Genomic DNA, 20,049 nt, shown 5'->3' on the forward strand with positions numbered 1-20,049 from the left:
TCCATTCTTGCGTGCAACGTCTATGAAACCAAACACGACGTCTAGACGATGAACGCACCGGTTTGCCCTCATTCCGTATTCTCTCGCTAAGCAGCGCAGGCTGTCAAGCTGTCGTGGAAAAGGGCTCAGTGCTAAAGCATACGATTGAGTAAAGCCGTCGGGCCATCGGCGTGGAGAGCGGAGGAGGGGAGCCGGCCACGAACGCCGCTTCTCCACACCTCCAATTAGCACGGCTGGCTACACCGGGCCTGGCACGTAAACTATCGCTAATTCCGTCAACGGATGATGACTTCGCGAAGCACAGCCAAGCATGCAAGAATGCGCTCGCTCGGGTAACACGGACACACGAGGTGTCGCACACGCGTGGTCCCAGCTCGCTCCGGTAACACGGACGACACGTCGCGCACGCGTGGTCCCAGCTCGCTCCGGTAACACGGACGACGCGTCGCACAAGCGTGGTCCCGGCAGAGAGCGGCTCAACTCGGCGTGGACGCACCTCGTAGTCGCCGATGCTGTACCAGATGCAGGCGAGCCAGTGCGCGGCGAGGCCGAACACGCACACGAGCAGCACGAGCACGGCGGCGCCGTACTCGATGTAGTGGTCGAGCTTGCGCGCCACGCGGCCCAGCCGCAGCAGGCGCACCACCTTGAGCGAGCTGAACAAGCTGCTGATGCCTGCCCTGCGGTCCGACACACGGCCACGCGTCCAGCAGCTGGGGAGGGAGACCTCGTCCGAAGGGGGCCCCGGCTCTGAGCGGGCCCGGACAACTTCCCCGACGCGTGTTCGGGCGGGTTTCCGCGTGTGTCGTTTGGCACGGTGTCCGACGTTCCGCCCGACAGTGCCGGGAGCTTTGTGAGGAACTGAATTGGGAGAAGCTCGGAGCGTGCGGAGCGGAACGCCGGACGTCGTGAATGGCGCAGCACGACCGGAATGCACAACGGGGAGATACGCGGCGCCACCCAGAAGACCTACGCACCGGTGAATGGGCAAGACACTTTGTCTTGGAGGCATCCTTGGCAACATGACGTGTGAGCTCCAAGATTAGTTAGTAGAGAAAGAAGTGCCAAGTGTTATGAGCTTACGATCGTGAGAAAGAGGCACGGGCTGAATAGAAACTGGATGTGCTGCTTGCGTTTGGCTCAGCAGAGACAATGAGAGAACGAGTCTCACATTGAAGGTGACAGGGCCTCAGAATCAGCGAATCAGTGAAAGGTCAGCGGCGAGCTACAGGAATCTCTCCTGGCCGCCTGCAGCAGCTGCTTGGGAGCATCCAGCGTGGACTTTGAACGCAGGATTACAGCCAGGTGTAGCGTCGCCAGCACCACAGCGGGCGGGGCTGATCGTGAAGAGCTGCTACTTCGTTACGCTGTCGTAGATCGACTGTTTTTTTCTTTCAAACCAACGAGCTAATCCTCAAGAGTCGGAGTTCATCAAAACGATGTGAATAATCACGTTTTAATACGATGGGTGTTTTGTGTCATCGTTGGCGACTGGGTGGAGACCGTCAGGCATCATGGACTCGATGAACCCAGTTAAATCACAGGTGGTTGGCCGGGTTTTACCTCGGGATATTAGAATTGCCAGCTCAGTGCTTAAAATAGAATCGTGCTTAATCCCTCTGAGCTACCCAACCACTACGGAAAATAGTTTAGAAAGAGCAGATCCAGGAAAGATTTCGATTAAAAAGAACATATTGTAACTAATCTATAGCTATGAGTTAAATGACATATGGCTTCTGTAATCCCCGTCAGCTGACACCTCCGGTGGCCAATCGGATGCTCCGAGCACCGTGATGACATTACCCGGCAACACGGTAGTAGTAAGGCACCCCTGGTGGCTCCTTGTCATCCGTAGTTTCACTAAATATCGCCCAATGTCATCAACCACTGATAATAATAATAATAATATTGTTGTGTGGGGTAGACTCCTAAAATAAAATAGGACATTGCCTAGATTTTCACACAAGTGTAAGGACTGCATTGCCATAGGGAGACACGTGCAGCCAAAACAAAGAACCCCCACCACTGTTCGCTTGAATGTGAATTCTGAAAAGAAAAACGCTCACATTTGAAAATGAATACGGCAAATCAAAACAGCTCGCATGACGGGTGAAGCAGCGGCAGCAGCAGCAGCGGTGGCAGTGGCGGCGGCAGTGCGATGGTTCACGGACGATGATGTGAACACGGCGGCAACCTGAACTCAAATGGAGCCAACGTCCGTGGAGAGAGAGAGAGAGACCTACGATCCATTCATGGGCCACCCCTTTACCAACCGCCTCTCATCGGCGTGGCGAAGTGTGACCACACAAGCGCCATCGGGACTGATTCGGCCCGTGTAGCCCGTCATCCAGCAGTGGATCGCTAAAGAGCTGAATGTTACTACTTCACGTTGTAAGATACACTGCGAATAAGCAACAGCGTGTGTGGACTACAGAACCAGCATTGTGAGCCGCTCATAATGGGTTCTAAGATCATCTGATTGTGCCTGGTCATCACCCAAACAGGCTTTGTCCAGGCTGAATTCTGCTTAGCTTTGGCCACCGGGCGCATCCCGTGTGGTTAGGTGATAGGTGAATACTGATGCAAGAAAGTGCTACGCCACAAGGAATACATCTTCACTCTTAACAATCAACCAACCGACGCCGCTCGTGGAAGGAAATGGGATGAAACTGTGGAGATGAGACACGAAGCGTGGCTGGTGGACAGCAAGCTCAGGGTAGAGCGCGGCACTGGCCACGCTGCAGGGTAGAGACGGAGGGAACGACGCCGTCAGACGCAAGGTTCAGACGATCAGTTTGTGCCCAAGGCGTTTCCAGGAAAAATTTTGATTCTCGCAAAACGCTGCGGTGCTGTTCACCTCACGTCGTGAGGTGAACGTAGCATTTAACATGATTATGCTCGTTGGCAGCAGTTTCATCGTCGATTCGTAACGCTGTTTTCAGATCGCAGCGATTTTAAGGCATAAGGCTAGAAACGTGGCTTCGTAGACGTAGTTAGGGCTGACTCGGCACGAAGGCTATCAGTTGTGGCTAGGTTGCTTCTTAAAAATATCTATATAGCTCAGTGAGCCTTACCTGGTCACATAAAAAAATTTGTTTTTATAGTAATTCCACAGGCACGGGTGACGTACGTGGATGCCGAGCAATGAGCGTCTCCTCCCATCAAGTTTTTGCCACGCACTACTTCGGGCATCTTCAGGAGTTGAAGCAATGAATCGCTCACCCGGGTCTCCACTCTTATCAAATTGTTGTCTGTTAACGGAATAACAATGACAATAAGAGTGGCGACCGTATGCATCGCGAGAGTTTGAGAGAAGAAATGTTCAACACGTGGCCACACTCGGACAAAGGACCAGGTGGTAATTAAAGCAATACATTCCGGCAGGATAGCACTCGCTTTTCACGTTTGACAGCATCGTTGGGAAAAATGGCGACCTGAGCACGTGGGAGAAACCCACGTGGGGCTTCTCCCACGCCTCGGTGAGGGTCGTTTACAGGACCCACTGGATCTGAAGCACGATTTTATGCGAGGTGGACGGAGCCGTCCCCTCTCGTTTGTTTCCTCATCCCGAGGACGACGGCGCATGGTGGTGCGGTGGTGCGGTGCGTTCGCTGCTGTGCGTGCGACGCGCGTACTCGCGTGATGGCGCGCTCGTTCCAGCTCTGCGCGGGCACGACATCGCGTCGTCCAGCCATGCAAGGAGCGAGTCATGCAGCGTGAGGAGGGAACACGGGTAGCAGAAAACAAACAGATAAAGAAGGAAACCATAACAACAACAACAACACGGGGCGGCAAAGGCAGAAATAAAAGAAGATAAGTAACGCCCCCGAACGTCCGCTGGACGTGTGCGGGGCACGAGGCAACAGGTGTCGTGGCCTCGTATGTACGTACGTTAAACTTCTTTCGCATTGTACGTAGACAATTAGCTAATCGGAGGTGCGGGGTCGTGACCGCGTAGAGAAAATTAAATGTAGAGCGAGTCGGATAGGGACGCTGGATGTTACGTGCTTTACGAAGCGAGATAATTGCGTGTCTCTTTCGTTTTACTGCAGTTTAACTGTTTTTTTTTGTTCTTTAACACACACACAAAAAAACGTAGCCTACTCTCCATGACACCTCCCGTCGTTGAACGTGGATAAGTGGGCAGAGCAATGTTTTTTTTTTATATATAAAACGCAACCACGGCAAAAATAAACCAATGTACAATGCGCGGCTGTGGAGAGAAGCGGAGGACACGGCGTTACACTCCCCCCCCCCTCCGACGGCTCCCTCCGCACGCGGGAACTACTCCACCCACCTCGTCGACGTTCTCGAAGGCGTTGATGATGTCGTACGGCAGGCAGGAGAGCAGGTCGATAACAAACCACGTCTTCAGGTAGTTCATGCGTATTAACTTTGGGTCGGAGATTACCTCCCCGGCTGGCCCGACGAACGTGGTGTGAAAGTTCAAGACGATGTCCACCAGGAATATGACATCGACCACGCTGTCCACCACCAGCCAGGCGACGTTGTTTTGCTTGGTCTTAAACGAGACGTTATAGGGGACCATTATGGCTGTGTAGAAGGTGAGGATGAGGATAATCCAATCCCAAGTGGTTTTGAAGGCACAGTAGTGAAGGATTATGTGTGGAGGTGTCTTGGGTGTCTCTTGCTTGTACTGAGGCAAGATGTCCGAGCCCAGCTGAAGCACCTACACAGTAAAGGAGGGAAATGGGGGTGTCGAGGCATGTACTTGTAACTTATAGGAATTATTCCACGTAGCATCATTGGTGCAAGTTGCATCTCAAAACGCGGCGGAATATGTAACAGCTTTTTGTACAGAAGCACATTAAACCACAGCCTCGCGACAAGGCGGCCAGGAATGGAGCCAGAAATTTCCCAAGCTCTGTGGTCCAACAATGGGATGGATGGTCAACCCCACCGACGAGTGCTCTATACACGTGGGAGGAAACAGGAGTTACCGGAGAAAACACACGGTGCGAGGTGGGCAACACTCAGTCCCAAACAGGCGGAGATTAACCCGCTTGCTGGACTGCAATTCACTTGTGATGCCGAGATGGCGACTTCGACGCCCACGGGAAGCGAGTTTCACGAATTTGTTGCCTTGATCCACCAACCCTCGTTGCGGAGTGCTGGACTACGGGCAGCCACGTGCAGCAGCAGAGCCACCAGCGTCTGGTTTGAGATCTATGTTTCACCACATTGAGACCAATTGTTCAAAGTAAGGCGAGCGTGCAATGATTACAACTCAATCTGTACCAACACACATGACCACCATCATGCGTGAGGTTGCCAGGAATGTGCCGTTTACCGTCTCTGTTCGACGTTTGGTGACGTCCGTGGTCATTCGGCCGGCCACTCCCGCTCATGGCGACCCGGGTTAGAGGCGGTGCACGTGTACGCGCGCACTACGGGGACGTGGCCGCGGGCTAAGCGTCGGCGGTGCCCCCACGCCGTCCGGCCTGATAAAACTCGAGGCATCGCCGCCCAGAGCCCCCGCGGTCGTCAAGGGAGAAAGGCAGACGAGCAGCTTCACTCTTTCCCGTTCCTAGACGTCTGCAAGTTGCAGGGTGGTGATGATGGTGATGATGATAGTGGTGATGGTGGTGATGATGGTGGTGGTGATGATGGTGATGATGATGGTGGTGATGATGGTGGTGGTGATGATGGTGGTGGTGATGATGACGATGGTGGTGGTGATGGTGATGATGGTGGTGATGATGGTGGTGGTGGTGGTGATGATGGTGGTGGTGGTGATGATGGTGGTGGTGATGATGACGATGATGGTGGTGGTGATGATGACGAAGATGGCGGTGATGTCGATGGTGACGGCGATGATGGCCGAGTTGTTCTCGCGCTGCTCGTCTGTGCCGCCGCCGCCACGCTGTGCTGGCCTCACCTCGGCGAGGCGCGAGTGCTTGTGCACGTTCTCCCCCTTGTGCACATTGGGCGTCAGCTGCTGCAGGACGCTGCGGCTGTTGGTGAGGGCGCGTGTCAGCCGGGCAAACTTGGTCCAGCCTAAACGGCAACAACAACGGGAACGCACCGAACGCACAGTCGCTGTCAACGGCTGACACGGCACGGCGAGCGCAACACCAGAGTGCGCCTCGGGCACCGCGTGCCATGGGCGTGATGCGTACGCGTCCCCACGGCGTGATGCGTATGCACTCACACGGCGTGACTCTCGGCAGAGACCTGTCGCTCGGCGGTGGCGTCCCTAACGCCGCGACACCGACAGCGGAGGTGGCGACGCCGCCGGCCTGCGGGAACGCCGTCGCCTCGGCTACCGCGTACCGGAGGGACGGCGCCCAAATCGTCGATCGCTCGGCCGCGGCCGGAACAAATCTCGCCCGAGTCAGGCACCGTACGGGTCGCGTCTCAGCCCTCCGGCGACTCCGTTGGCCACCCACAGAGCGGCGCATCGAGCACGAGGCCAGCGGCGTGCGCTCTCAACGCGGCGGCCGGCCACGCTCACGCTCGGTGACGTCACAAAGGCCGACCCCGACGCCCGACGGGCAAATAACTCGCCGACGTCGCTTCGCGGTCTCCGCTCTCCGATTAGCGCGGTTGGCTACGTACTGACGCTCTGGACGCGCATTCCAGCGGTCACTGGTTCAGGCTGACCTCCCGGCGCGGCAGCTGAGAACGACGGTGCAAGTTTCTTCAATGGCCCCCCTCTCCCTGCACCATGGTAACACCGCATTGTGTCCATCGGCGGGTCACGTGTGGTGGGCCTCAAGTGTGGGTACTGCCACCTATTTCAAGATGTCTGGCCCGCGTGATAACGTAGGCCACCACATGCACGCATCAGCTGCCTGCGGGAACTGCGCGGCGAGCGATCCGCCGTGAGGTGACAGCGGCGGACGGGGCTGTGTGGGGAGAGACGCCGTCGCTCCGCGCCCCGTGTGAGCGACTCGCCGCACAAAGCCTCATTTGTATTGTTTTCACATCTCTTTGTCAAGGGATTAGGCTTTCATTTTGCTCTTTTGTCTGCTGGGATGATTACTTTAGCAACAGTTTAATTAGACTAATCCAACATTTGGGCTTTGACAGAGGCGTTTTTGCTTAATGAAGGGGGAGCTGGTTGAAAATATTAACCTCATAATTATATTTTTAGTGACGGAACTTTTTGTTAAAGGTTTTTTTATGAACGTTTAACATTATTCAAATCGTGGCATTTTGTGCGCAAATGGCGAGATATTAAAATCTAATCGGTTCAAATCTGAAAATATAAAAATATTCAACAAAAAAAACCTTAAATTGGCTAGAAAAATACAAAAATTTGATATCCAAAAACATGTTTCTGAAACGCATCCCTCATACACAGCAAATCAGCAAGCCGCACGCGAAGACGCGCACAGCATTCTCCAACACAATAACAAAGAGGCGTTAACGACCAGAATTCGCATTTCACGCAATGAATGTCGTAAGTGGCACGTTCCTTATCCGAATGACACGTGCTTTTGTCAGAGCAGCTTTGTCCGTGACATTCACAGACTTTGGAATTGCTGTTTTTAGTGAAGATGAAATCAGATATAAACCTGGAAGAAAATTAGGCTGACATTTTAGTCAAATTGTATTTTAAAACGGTTGTACGTTATTTCGGGGGGGGAGGGGGAGGGGGGTGGGGGTGGGATAAAATGACCTGCGTTGTGCTCTGGCACCGCAGCGCCGGCCACTGGGTGGCCAGTGGCCCTGGCTGTGGTGTAGCTCACAGCCCGTGGACATCTTCGCCACCTAAGGGGTCACAACTCCTGATACCCGCTTTTGCTTATCCACAACCCTCTCCTACATTGTCGCAGGTAAGAGGGGTTGTCCAGCATCAACGCTTCTATTGACAAGGCGTGGTGAGTCGTGGTGAATTATGGTGAATTATGGTGGAACGCACCCACGACCAACACAGTGTGGTGAGATTTTCATCCATCGGTGGAATGATAGAGGGCTCTGTGAATTATTAATATTTTAAGTGGTTGAAAATAAATGTTCGTCAGTCTTGGTCAATCCACTGCTGGATGAGCCACGGTCACCTCTCACTACGTAAACATCCACCCAGCATCTGCGCAATTCATCAATTTCATCGCTCTCAAGAATACGTCATCTTGGATGCGTTCCATACCTTCATCACACTTATAAGTGTTAAAATAAAACAACAAAAAACGATTGCATTACGTGCAAGTGGATGATACTCAAAAAATTATACGGAAAATTCTTAGAAATATTTTAACGCCGTTAATTTGGTGACACGCTTACACAGTTCCGACTGCCCAGTGGATCGACGTCGGTACAGCAACCCACCTTTCGTGGAGTCATCCTCTATGGGCTGCTTGAAGGCCGTGATGTCACGGAAAGTGCAGAGGAAGAGGACCACCTTGTCGTGCTCGTTACGGATGGGAGCGATCTGCATGTAGAACCACAGCGGAGTGCCTGGGGGAGCGGGGGTGGGGGGGTGGTCAAGACGGATGGGAGCGATCTGCATGTAGAACCACAGCGGAGTGCCTGGGGGAGCGGGAGTGGGGGGGTGGTCAAGACGGATGGGAGCGATCTGCATGTAGAACCACAGCGGAGTGCCTGGGGGAGCGGGGGTGGGAGGGTGGTCAAGACGAAGATCAGCACGGGAGGAGAACGTGCGCACGCCTGACTTTCAAAACACATAAAAGACAAAAGTGCAGCCCTGCGATTGCTTGTTCACGCAACTGCTGGTGGAAAGGCCCTCGTTAGACGGAGCTCTAGAGAGGAGCTCCTCTGTGGTGGCCTACGTGATCACGCGGGCCAGACATCTTGACACAGGTGGCAGTACCCACACTTGAGGCCCACCACACGTGACCCGCCGATGGACAAAATGCAGGCAGAAAGGGGGGCCATTGAAGAAACTTGCACCGTCGTTCTCAGCTGCCGCGCCGGGAGGTCAGCCTGAACCGGTGACCGCTGGAATGCGCGTCCAGAGCGTCAGCCGTCCCCCCCCACGGTGGTACCATTTCATCAGTCCGACTGATAGAATCTCGCAGCGGGACATCTGAATTGAGACACTGAGCTGACAGCTGAGGTTATCTCCGCTGGCTATACAGAGGATCCCCTGAGTGGCCTTATCCTCGAATTTAATACAATACCACCCCTCTGGGCCGACGGAAACTAGCAAAACCAGGCAATGGAAATACACACGTGGGGCGTTTTAATTTCCAGCAGCATTACATGGATAATGTAACCAACCGCACGACTCGTCTCATCTACAGCCACCTCGCTCACAATCCATCTCCATCGATGGTGTCTAGGATCGACTCTTCTTGCTTGTGCATTACAGACGAGTCCAGCCGTAGGGGAATAAAGTCAAATGTAAACAGTTCTTGACGAAAACGGTCCCGCAAGGAGGCAGATCGGTCCTGTCCACAGTTCTCATCCAATGTTGTTTTAATTAGATCATGAAAATGGCTTAGAACAAAAGCTGAAAAATACACAAGAAAACATGGAGAGTGAGTGATTGGAGGTTTGCACGGATTGACGCAATCTTAAGCGTAGGCCCTCCTTTACTTGCCATGCCATCTTCATTTTCGAGCATTGGCCATCAATGCCTTCTGTCCTTCATAATCCACTCACTGTTATTGTGAACAGTGGATTGGATGTCTCTCACTCGGGTTCCCCTTTCTGCCTCTCCGCTTCATTCCAAGCACGCATGCATTACGTCTTCAGTGCTCTTTAATTTGCAGAGCAATTTACAACGTGGGGAATTGATAGATCCGTCTAAAGGCTATGTAAGCAGAGCAGCCAAAGAGAGGGTGCAGGGAGTTCCGACTCAAACGAACTCACAGGCACCGTGGGGGAGGGGAGACACAGCCTGGGCTGCAATAGTTTCCAACGCCATGACAGGCTAAGGGTACAAAGATCTTGGACGTATCCTTAAGGAAAAAAACTGCCTGACAATTCTGGAAGAGGAAAACATTTCATGTAAATTAATTCTCTTCAGCAACGTCTTCATAACCAAAACCAGGAGTTGGCGTGTCTCGTAGAGACTTACAGATTTGCCAAAATCGCAGCCGTCTCGGCAAGAGAGGGGATGATGTAAATCAAGCAGGGGTATCGGACCTGATTGTGGCGATGGTCCTGATTGTGGTGATGGGCCTGATTGTGGCCTCGGGCGAGACTGCACACGGATATCGAAATCATACTGCGCGTGTGGGGAATGGGGATTGAACTGCGCTTGCCGACTCATGCTTATTGCTCGCATATATACACTCTGTTCTCCTGTAACGCCGCGTTTTCATGACGCGAATTAGATATGTCACGCGATCGAGTGAACGGAACGACGTCGCAGCGCGAGTCAGAACAAGCGGTCGTACGGCTGCCTCGGCGTAGCATCGCGCAACAAGGCGGCGGCGGGATGCTGTTGGATGCTTCTAGATGCTAACCAGGCGCCCCGGTCTTTGTTCAGCCTGCGTACGCATCTCACGCGTTATCACGGCCTGCGCGTTCCCCTATCTTATATATGATTTATTATCACGCGAATTTTCCATTACGCGGTGATCTTCAGGAACGCAACTTCTGCGTTATAGGAGAACAGGCTGCACGTAGAACTTCTTTCTCACCGTGCGTAGCCAACCGTGCTAATCTTGCCTCGCTCTGCTTGACAGAGCACACGCCCCCCTGAGTGTTCAATTCACGTACAGCTCTGAGAAATTAAATATTGGTGCACGACGAGAGAAAGTCTCCCCACGCTGGATGACGTGGGGCAAAGGAGAGTGGGGAATTACACAGAAGGGATGTTGCCCTTAGACCTCGTAAATAATCTGACATAAATATTTAAATCGAGCGCAGCCTCTGAGTGCTCACAGGCGAGACCTCACATGCGTAATGCGAAGCGTCGCGGTGGAGTGAAAGTGAACACGGGCGACATGAGAACGAGTGAAAGAGAATGAAGGCTCCGCTTGGCTCCGCTTGGCTCCGTGGGAGTCTCGGTTCTCACCGGGTGACAGCAGCACTCGGTCACATACGATGAGAACATTCAAGGCTGAATGTGCGTTTTCCTTGCAGTTTAGGGTTGATGACAAGAAATCTGAACAACTCCAGAGCCATGCTCGAGAGGTGGCCAGGAGGGTCAGAGGTCAGAAGGCCAAGCAGGCATCACCGACGTCCTGGATTTCAATCCGGGCAGCCAACGAGCGTCCTAAGTTGATGGTCTTAGCCAAGTCACCAATGACTGCCAGAAAAAAATAACTATCCCATTAAATGTGGTTCTGTATTTAGTTTGTCTAAATTCCTGCTCTGAGGATTCTTAATATCGATTTGAGTGTCGAAGGGAAGGTGAAAAAGTGATTCCCAGTACTGGGTGGGCAGCATTTACTTTAAGCGATATTAGATGTTGTATCTGCTTCCGTGGACTGTTTTCTGACAGCAAATGATGCACTGCTCTATGAAATATCCACTGGGATACTTCATCTCATGCCATGACACCGTTAACACATTTGTATAACAAAATCATTGGGGCAAAGACCAAACATAAACCAGACAAGAGTGTGGAGAGCTCACTCATCGTGGTGCTGAGTGTGGAGACACTACTCACGGTTCTTCTTGTACATGAGGATCTCAAAGGAGCAGGACTCGTAGTTTTCAAACGTCTGCTTCACCTTCTCCGCCGTCTCCTTGTCGGTGAGGTCCCCGTACATAAAGCTGCCAGGACACAGATGCGCTTCATAAAAATGCACAGTATCTAATTATTCATAATCTTCATCTGAGAAATCCATCGGATCCACAGATCTTCCTATCAATGACCGACTCTATGGGTTTACAGAGAGATTGAAACGTCACTCTAACCACAGTTTGGTCCCACGACGTCTGTGGTCGGTGTGAGTCTGAGTGATGCCGAAGAATCGAAGATTCCCTGTCAAAAATATTAATAACGAACGCGGACGTCATCGCCTACAGTCGGACAGTCACGCTCACACCGAGCTCCTGGTCAGCTTATGTCTCCCGTGCATCTTCATCGGAGATAGAACTCATGGCAAAGGGGGCAAGATAGTCAATGACAGCTGATGCCCTCACAATTCTCGCCTCCACTCCCGATTGCACATTCCAACATCCTTGCAAGATCCACACTCTGGCTTTAGATCCGGATTAAAACCTCTGTTGAGGCCACTCCAAGGTCTGTCTCGTCACCTGCCCAACGCTGGCGTCTACAACTCTCTTGCATCACTTTCCATTCAGAACTTACACCTTGCTCACGCATCCTGCTGAGAAATTACAAATATCCTAATTACCAATATCCTCCACATGCACCACTAAATAAATATTGTACAGATTCTATATCTATTTAAGTTAAGCCTCTCTAATCCATACAGTAGCACAGACATTACTGTTATCTCAAAAACACCCATATCCCATAGAAATGATTACCACTATAATCATCCAAAGTGGTTACATCGTCCATGTAAAAATCCACCTCAACATTTCTTTACGCGCATTACTCCACAGGTACACAGATTGTTCTACAACTTCTATCTGGCCATTCTGACTGTTTGCTTACCCACACCGTGGACCGTATGGTGAACCACACGTGGTCTGCGCTCCTTCAACGGAGGAGGAACAGCAACGCTTCACAAACTATCCCTCCTGAAGCCCCCTCGTTGCCAGCAGGCCTCAACATTGCCATCGAGCTCCTGAACATTCTAGAACTGCTGCTGCCACCATGCACAATAATATCATTTACCCTTTGGGTGTTAAGTGACTTAAGGGGGGCCATTGACACTGCAGTACACTGACGTGTAGCTTCACGGTGTGATTATTGGGATACGTGAACAAAAAATATGAAAAATTATTGACCAAGGACACCCGTCGAATGGAATCGCTACCTGTTCAATTGCCCACACGGATGTGCACGAGTCCTTACATGAGCTTTAGTCACTTGAGACTTCCAGACACTTGGAAGTATCCACAAAAGTGTTCTCGTCACAGGGCAGAAACTCTGTTCACCGAACGCCGAATTTGATTTGCTGAGCGGAATCCCTTTCCACACCGACGAAGCATTCTGCTGCTTCCCGTGTGCGGCATCAAAGCGTCGTCACCACGTGAAGCGCTGCGGACATCGCCGTGACCCTTTCACCCTAAGAGGCGCGGGGCTTCACGCAGCGGCTCCGTTCGTCTCTGCACCCGACCCCGCCTCAGGGCCGGGTGATCTTCTGGGCCGACAAGCGGCATGATGAGGCAAGGGACGCGCCGAGTGCACACGGACATCTACCGCCCACCTCAACCCACTGCGAGACGAGGGCTCTTCACGACGAGCAGAGCGAGTGGGGCATTTGGCCATAGCTCACCACGCTGGACAGTCCGGTTTGGTTAATGTGGCGGAGGTCAGCGATGGAGATGACCGCACTCTCCCCTCTAATGTCCACAACGTGCCTTCTGTGCCCATCTTTTAAGCAAGGTGGCCGCCCATCCAAGCACTATCCAGGATCAACCCAGCTTAGCTTACGAGGTGTAACCGGATTGGGTGCATTCTGTGTGCTTGTAAAGAGGGTGAATATATTCACTCCGACAAAACGCTCATCGTCATCGTCGTCTTCATGTGATTTGTCCGCGGCCCATGGCGTCACGCTGCAGCTAAACATCGTCAGGTCCACGCGCTCTTCCAGCTGCCGTCACGTGCGTGCAGTATTCCCACGGACGTGTTGATTTAAAACAGCTGCATTAAGATACCGAGTTGGATTGTCGAGGAAAAACCGAAAAAAGAAAGGATGCAAAATACAACATTGACCCGCGCACTGCAAGCCTCCTCGCCAGCCGCTGGACGCCGACTGTCACAGCCGCCGCCGCGGCGGGCACCCGGAGCCTCAAGCCGCAGCGTCTCCTCGTCCCCGAGGAGGTGGCTGGGGTCGCGTGGCGTCATTCAAGTAGACGGAGACGACGCGATCGATTTGCCACTCAAGCAAAGCCATTAGGGCGGCCGAGGGCGTGCGGCAGGGCCCTGGGGGCTGTGTGCCGGGCCCCGGGGGGTGGGAGTGGGGGTGGGACACGCGCTGGCCGTGTCTGCCTGCGTGGGTCACGCGCTGGTCACGGACACGGTGGTGAGACGGTGCGCCGGGCTTCTGCTGATTCGGGGCTGACACCTGTGGGGGGGGGGGGGGGGGCCAGCGCCGGCGTCTCCCCCCGTCCCCGTGCCCCTCGCTCGAGGTTGTTCACTGTCCGTCCCACAATCTTGTCACGTTACGAGAGACGTCAAATGCGTTCAGCACGACCTTGCGGTAATTCACCGTCGGATACATCGGGCAACGTCGTCTGAATCAGTCAACACCAAGTTGGTACTTTATTTTTTTTATTTAACTGAACAATTTTTTTTACCGGGTAAGGCCCACTGAGCTATACAGCTCTCTTTCAGAAGCGAGCTGGCCACAAATGATAGCTCAACGCAGAGGCTCATTATCACGTGGAAATGCTTAACGGCAAAATACTACAACCGCACGATTCTAAATGTGTAGGGAAACACCCGGAGGACCCGGAGAAAAATCCACGTGACCACGGGGAGAACAGGTAGGCGTCAGGGTCGGGATCGAACCCACACGCCCGGTAGTTAACACCTCACCACGCGAATTTAAAACGCGTGACATTTAATGACCAGCAGCCCCTCGCCCTCCCCTGGCCCTCCCCTCGCAACGTGGGCAGCTTCTAAATCCCCCTGGGACCCGAGTCGAGCTTGTGCGCGCCTTGCTCTGAGCTACGCGCAGGTGAGCAGTTCAAGGTACGCGCAGTTCAAGGTACGCGCAGGCGAGGTACGCGCAGGTGAGCGGCAGCAGACGCGTGGAGGTAACTGCGGGCGTACCTACACGTGCTGCTCTTCTGCATGACCTCGGCGCGGTGGTACCCCGAGAGTTTGCAGAATCCGTCGTTGCTGTAGACGATGGGCCAGTCCAATATCTGCGCATTGCCCAGCAAGAAATTTGTATCTGCGGAGTGGATTGCGGAGTGGATTGCAAAGCGCCGGCGTGTTGGGGGCGGGCGGGGTGGAGAGTTTGCGGATGCACGCGCGCGGGGTGTGTTTGAGCGTTCGTGTGCACGCGCGCGTATGGTGTGCAGGCGAGTGAATGTACGTGGTGATGTTCGTGTGTGTGTGCGTGTGTGCGTGCGTGTGTGCGTGCGCGTGTGCGTGTGTGTGCGTGTGTGTGTGTGCGTACGTGTGTGCGTGTGTGCGTGTGTGTGCGTGTGTGCGTGTGCAGGGAAGGGGAAAGAGAAACAGAGAATCTGTGGTTTCTGCGAAGCACGTGTTCTGACTGTCGTGTGACACAAGTGATTTCTAGATAACACCACTTTCTTTATAACTTCTATATATTCAGCTGGGTATCTTATATATACAGACAAAGACCCTCCCGTGTAGCCTTAACAGATTTTTGGGGCAAGTGCTGTGAGCGAGCACCTATGAAGGCCGGCACGGCGCACGAGGGGGTGGGTGGCCAGCACCACGCCCGGCCGCCTTTGTCTCCCCAGTTGCGATGTTTATACACCCCACCAGGTACTCATTTGGGGCTGAGTCGACCTTATCGATACACACACACATATGCATTAGTTAGTGCTGCTACATTGGCAGTGGCGTACAAGCACAATTAACAATGAGCCCAATATGCGGCACTCGCCAGCCTGAAACACTCTCCGCCCTGTGTGCAGAGTCATTTCGCCCGAGGCAGAAGTACGAGTCGAACTCAGGCGTAGAGTTTCGCGACGACAGAAGCTCCGAAACGTTGAATGGCGAGTTCGGGGGCACGCTCAGCTGACTCGACGCGACGTGGAATTTGCTTTCGGTAAATTCTGACGCTTCACGTTCGCATCGAGCGTTCCCCATGGTGACCTCGTGGCAGCCCGAACTGACATCGTGCAATGCCGAGACGGGAACATCGCTCCGATGATCACGTTGAGATGAAGGCAGGGCATCGTTTCTCATTTCTCCTGCCCAGAGTGGCCACTCTCACAGTCCAGCCCTCCATTTCGGAAAGCCGGAAAGCCGGAATCTGTATTTAGACTGCAGCAGCAGCAGGAGGAGGAATCCGGTGAGGTCCGAAGCGCTTTGTTCACAGATGTCCGGCAAGGGCGGCTCAGAAAGTTACAACAACAATGCAAAAACCGACATAAGTGAAAAGTATCGGAAAGGTAAGCAAGTCGCTACAAATAAATAACAAAGCATATAAGTACACAGTATATATATACGCCTCACACACAGCCTCCTAATGTGCGAGATTCATCGTCCAATCACATATGACCCAAGTCACCAGGAATGCCCCCGATCTCATCAGATCTCGAAAACTAAGCGAGCTTGAGCCGAGATAATGCTCGGATGAGTGGGCAGCATGCCCAACACGCAGCCTTTCCATGGGGCTGAAATTTGTTGTGCTGTACTTATGAACTCCCCCGCCTTCACAAACTCTCGCTGACCAGTTTGGTGAAGTATGGTGGCATGATGAAGTCCTCACCCAGCAGTGGATGTACAGTTTCAAATCAGACGAATGTGTACGTACATTTTATGTATGTAAGCACGTTGAACTTTTTCTGCACCGTACATAGCCAAACGTGCTAATCGTAGGTGCGGGGGGGAGGGGGATCAACAAACTAAACACAGAAAGCAGCTCGAAAGAAATTCGTTTTTAAATCTAGAAAATGTGTTTTCAATCTATGATAAAATTGCGACCCGATTTAGAAATGGTCATTGTGGCTCTCAGGGGCGGAGTGAGTGGGTCGTGGTGGAAGGGTTCAGGGTTCAAATATTGGCGTCGTGACTCAGGGCTGTGAGCTGGAGACGGACACTTTCCTCGGCGCTCATTGGAGCAGAAAATCACGGTTTGCCGATTTGGTGTCATAGAGCCTTTAAATGCAAACGCATCTCAAGATGCTGTTCAAAAAAGAGAAATTGGCAAGGCTAATTTGTCCTCTCCTTACCGAAAACAAATGCATTTCAACATAATCTTCTTTCCATCGCGCACAAGGGCTGACGTGCCAATTTGGGGAACGTATCCACCGTTGATAGCCTGACAAACCAATAAGATGGCCTCGCTGGGAGTTTCCCTGATTGTGCTATCAGTGTCATGGCACGCGAAGAAATATTCATTCGAATCTCTCTCACAAGCAGTGCAACTTTGACACGTTGGACAGCGGCCCATTGAAGCGAATTATCACGGAAGCTACTTGGGTGACCTTGAGCTCACCCAGTCGGGAGCAGCCCTCTCCCACCCACCCTGGCAATTGAGAGCCATGTTTGTTGCATGACGGTCAAAACAATATTAATAACCGTCACGGCTGCTACTTAAACACATTCAGGACGGAACCAAATTGTATTCTGATTGTTAATTTGCGCAGTCAGCGGTGACCGGGCCGAGATCATCGACGCGAGAAGCCGGATTGATCGCAGATGGCTGGAAGCCATGATCTCAGTGGGGCCAGCCAGCTTGAAGTCTGGTCAAACACGAGACGGCATAGCTAGGTCTTCATCCAGGGGCGGATTACCTGTGAATGATCCGCTGGTTATGCTGTATGCGATTAGTCGTTCAAATGGTCCCTGCAGCTACGATGCGAGACGTGTTCACCACGATGTAACAAAAAAATATTGAATTAAATTGTGAGCCCGAAACATGACAGTTCATTCAAATTGCGAGCAGAATTTTTTTTTTACTGCCAGGAGGTGCCAGTACAGCAGTGAGGGCAGTCCACAGACAGATTTGGTCCAATAACTGGATTGAGGTTTGGCTCGTCGATTGAATCTAGCCGTTTGGGGTGTTGAGTGTTTATCTAACCTCCCCACGATGCGCGGGTTCTCTCCAGGGCTCTGTTTCCCTACCACCCATTCATCGGATTGGCCAAACGTCTCAATAGAGGAGCCACCTGAAAAAGGGCCTTAAAGACTCAATGAGGATTTACAATGAAAGTAATTAACTTTATTGGAGTATAATAACGTAATAAATGTTTTTTAAGCAAGCCGTCATTAACAATCATCCCAAACCCGTGTTTCTGCAAATATTGTGGATATGTAATTCTCACACGTTTCAAATGTCAAGTATATTTTGTGTAACCAGGTGCGAATTCAAGAGACCAGGACAGAGTCTCATTTACACGAGTGATCTGGGAGTGGGGGGGGGTCACGAAAAAATGACAAAAGATAAAAAGATATCCTCGCGTGTACGGTAGAGCAACGGGGCAATTGAGAATCGAGAGTAGCACAGAAGGAGGAACGCTGCTATCGCTACCGCTCCATGCCGACGCTATTCCCGAGTTTTCATTACAGCGGCTACAGAGGCCAAGAGGTCGCGTGCAGTGCGCGTCCACGGCTCCTCGTGACCCCAGTGACCCCGCCGAGCGCATCCCGAGCCTCGCAGCGGAATTGAAAAGTCGGGTCATCCAACAGCCACACGGAGCATCGCTGACGGAAAAAATACTGGTGCAGTGTTAATCACGTGTAGACATTCTACACGTGATCACGTGACGACTACTACCATTTAATGAATGCCTCTTAATAGTCCGTTTAGTATACGGGCATGGGGTACCGCGTTGATAACGGTGTGGTGTCGGTGTTTTGGAGTGTAAGTTCATGGCGATGGTGCTTTGAGGCTGTGATGACACAACCTGCTGTGACCCATAACGCTCAGCAACAACGCATTGTGAGTGTTCACGCCGCGGTGCGTTTGTTTTTAGAGGGAGTGCTCTTGCCACTCATTGGTGATGATTATCCAGCAGCATTCGTTTGACAATCCTGCTTCTGCTGATGAGACCGCGACGGTCAAAACCGGTCCAGATTTTTGTTTGGCTAAACACACGCTTGCTGGGCAATACTGTATTGGTCTGGGATGCAAATATGCTGATGGAAAAAAAACCCACGTTATTTATATGTGTAGATACACAAGGGAGTTTATGCTTATATGTGTCATTACTTAGGGTGGAGACTTCTCCCAGAGGAAGGGTTCATGCCATGAGCCCAAATAGTGCCTCACAAGTCTCTGTTGGCCTTTGGGCAGCAGCCCACCCCAGGCTGTAAGCACCCCACAACAACCTGAGTAGCCACGCAAGAAGGAGCAAGTCCCAGTGGGTTTCTCAACAGCAGTCGACACCTTGAGGTGCGCGCGTGCACGTAACGGGTCGCTCTCTCCTATCTTCGCCACCACGGCACAAAAGCACGCCACGGGCGTCCGCGCGATGAGAGGGACGCGACTTCACGTGGTGGTAGCCAGCGATGATCACAACGGGGCTGTGTAACGCATGGCGTGCTCCGTGAGGCTGTGAGAGAGTTCGCGTCGTCACTGCCCCGAGCCCAAGGGTCGGCAAACGAAATAACAACAAGAGGCATCTTTGTTTTACGTCGGTAAAAAAACCCTCAATATGTCAAGATCCGCAATGACTGTGAGCAGTAATAAATGACGTCACGAAGCGCTCCTTCACGAGCCGCATGCGGCTCCGGAGCCGCAGGTTGCCGACCCCTGACAACAACAACAACAATAACAACAACAACAACAACATGCATGCAGTATATATTTGTCGATATAAAACAGGTGATGTTTCCAGCAACGGGCTTTTTTCACAGCAGACATCATCAGTTTGATGAACGCGTCAGGTTGTTGTGCCGCGTTGCTGACGCACCACTGCCAAGCCAGCGTCACAACAACGCCAAGCAGATGCTGCTCCCCACTGAATGCGCCATACCCCTTGACGGCACGTCCACACCCAAACAGCTCTTCACGACACCGCGCAGCCCAACACGCGCATCCAGAGATTCATTCCTGCCGGGTCTGTTGAGGTGGGTGACCTGGACAAGGTCTCCTCACTCGGTGCTTCACTTGCTGCTGCTGCAGCAGGATCGCTCCCGCTGTGAATGTGGGCTACCAGTCACACTCCCGAGTCCAGATCGACCAGCCACAAGGGAAACATTCAGTGGGGAATTAAGCCCTGCTTACATCATTCAGTAAAATGAATGCACTCCATGTAACAAGGAGACGTAAGAAGATGTAAGAAGACCAACTAGATATTGGTAGCAAAAATAAGCAGAATTCTGCTCAGTGTCTGCACTTATGAAGACAAAATATTGTCATAAGTCCATCAGAC

The 20,049-nt window shown here is 52.3% G+C and overlaps 1 protein-coding gene across 1 annotated transcript in view; it reads right to left on the bottom strand.

Moving 5' to 3' along the window:
* LOC144943914 (voltage-gated delayed rectifier potassium channel KCNH1-like) overlaps positions 1 to 20,049 on the bottom strand; it is a 34,854-nt gene that overhangs the window by 12,695 nt on the left and 2,110 nt on the right. The window contains exons 2-8 of the mRNA XM_078871775.1: positions 14,801 to 14,924; positions 11,552 to 11,658; positions 8,296 to 8,424; positions 5,900 to 6,018; positions 4,298 to 4,690; positions 3,640 to 3,662; positions 497 to 680 (exon numbers count right to left, since the gene is read on the bottom strand). Of these exons, the coding sequence (XP_078727901.1) occupies positions 497 to 680; positions 3,640 to 3,662; positions 4,298 to 4,690; positions 5,900 to 6,018; positions 8,296 to 8,424; positions 11,552 to 11,658; positions 14,801 to 14,924 (1,079 nt within the window). The remainder of the gene's footprint in view (positions 1 to 496; positions 681 to 3,639; positions 3,663 to 4,297; positions 4,691 to 5,899; positions 6,019 to 8,295; positions 8,425 to 11,551; positions 11,659 to 14,800; positions 14,925 to 20,049) is intronic.

The sequence above is a fragment of the Lampetra fluviatilis genome, chromosome 33 (genome assembly GCF_964198595.1).
Source record: "Lampetra fluviatilis chromosome 33, kcLamFluv1.1, whole genome shotgun sequence".
NCBI lineage: Eukaryota > Metazoa > Chordata > Hyperoartia > Petromyzontiformes > Petromyzontidae > Lampetra > Lampetra fluviatilis.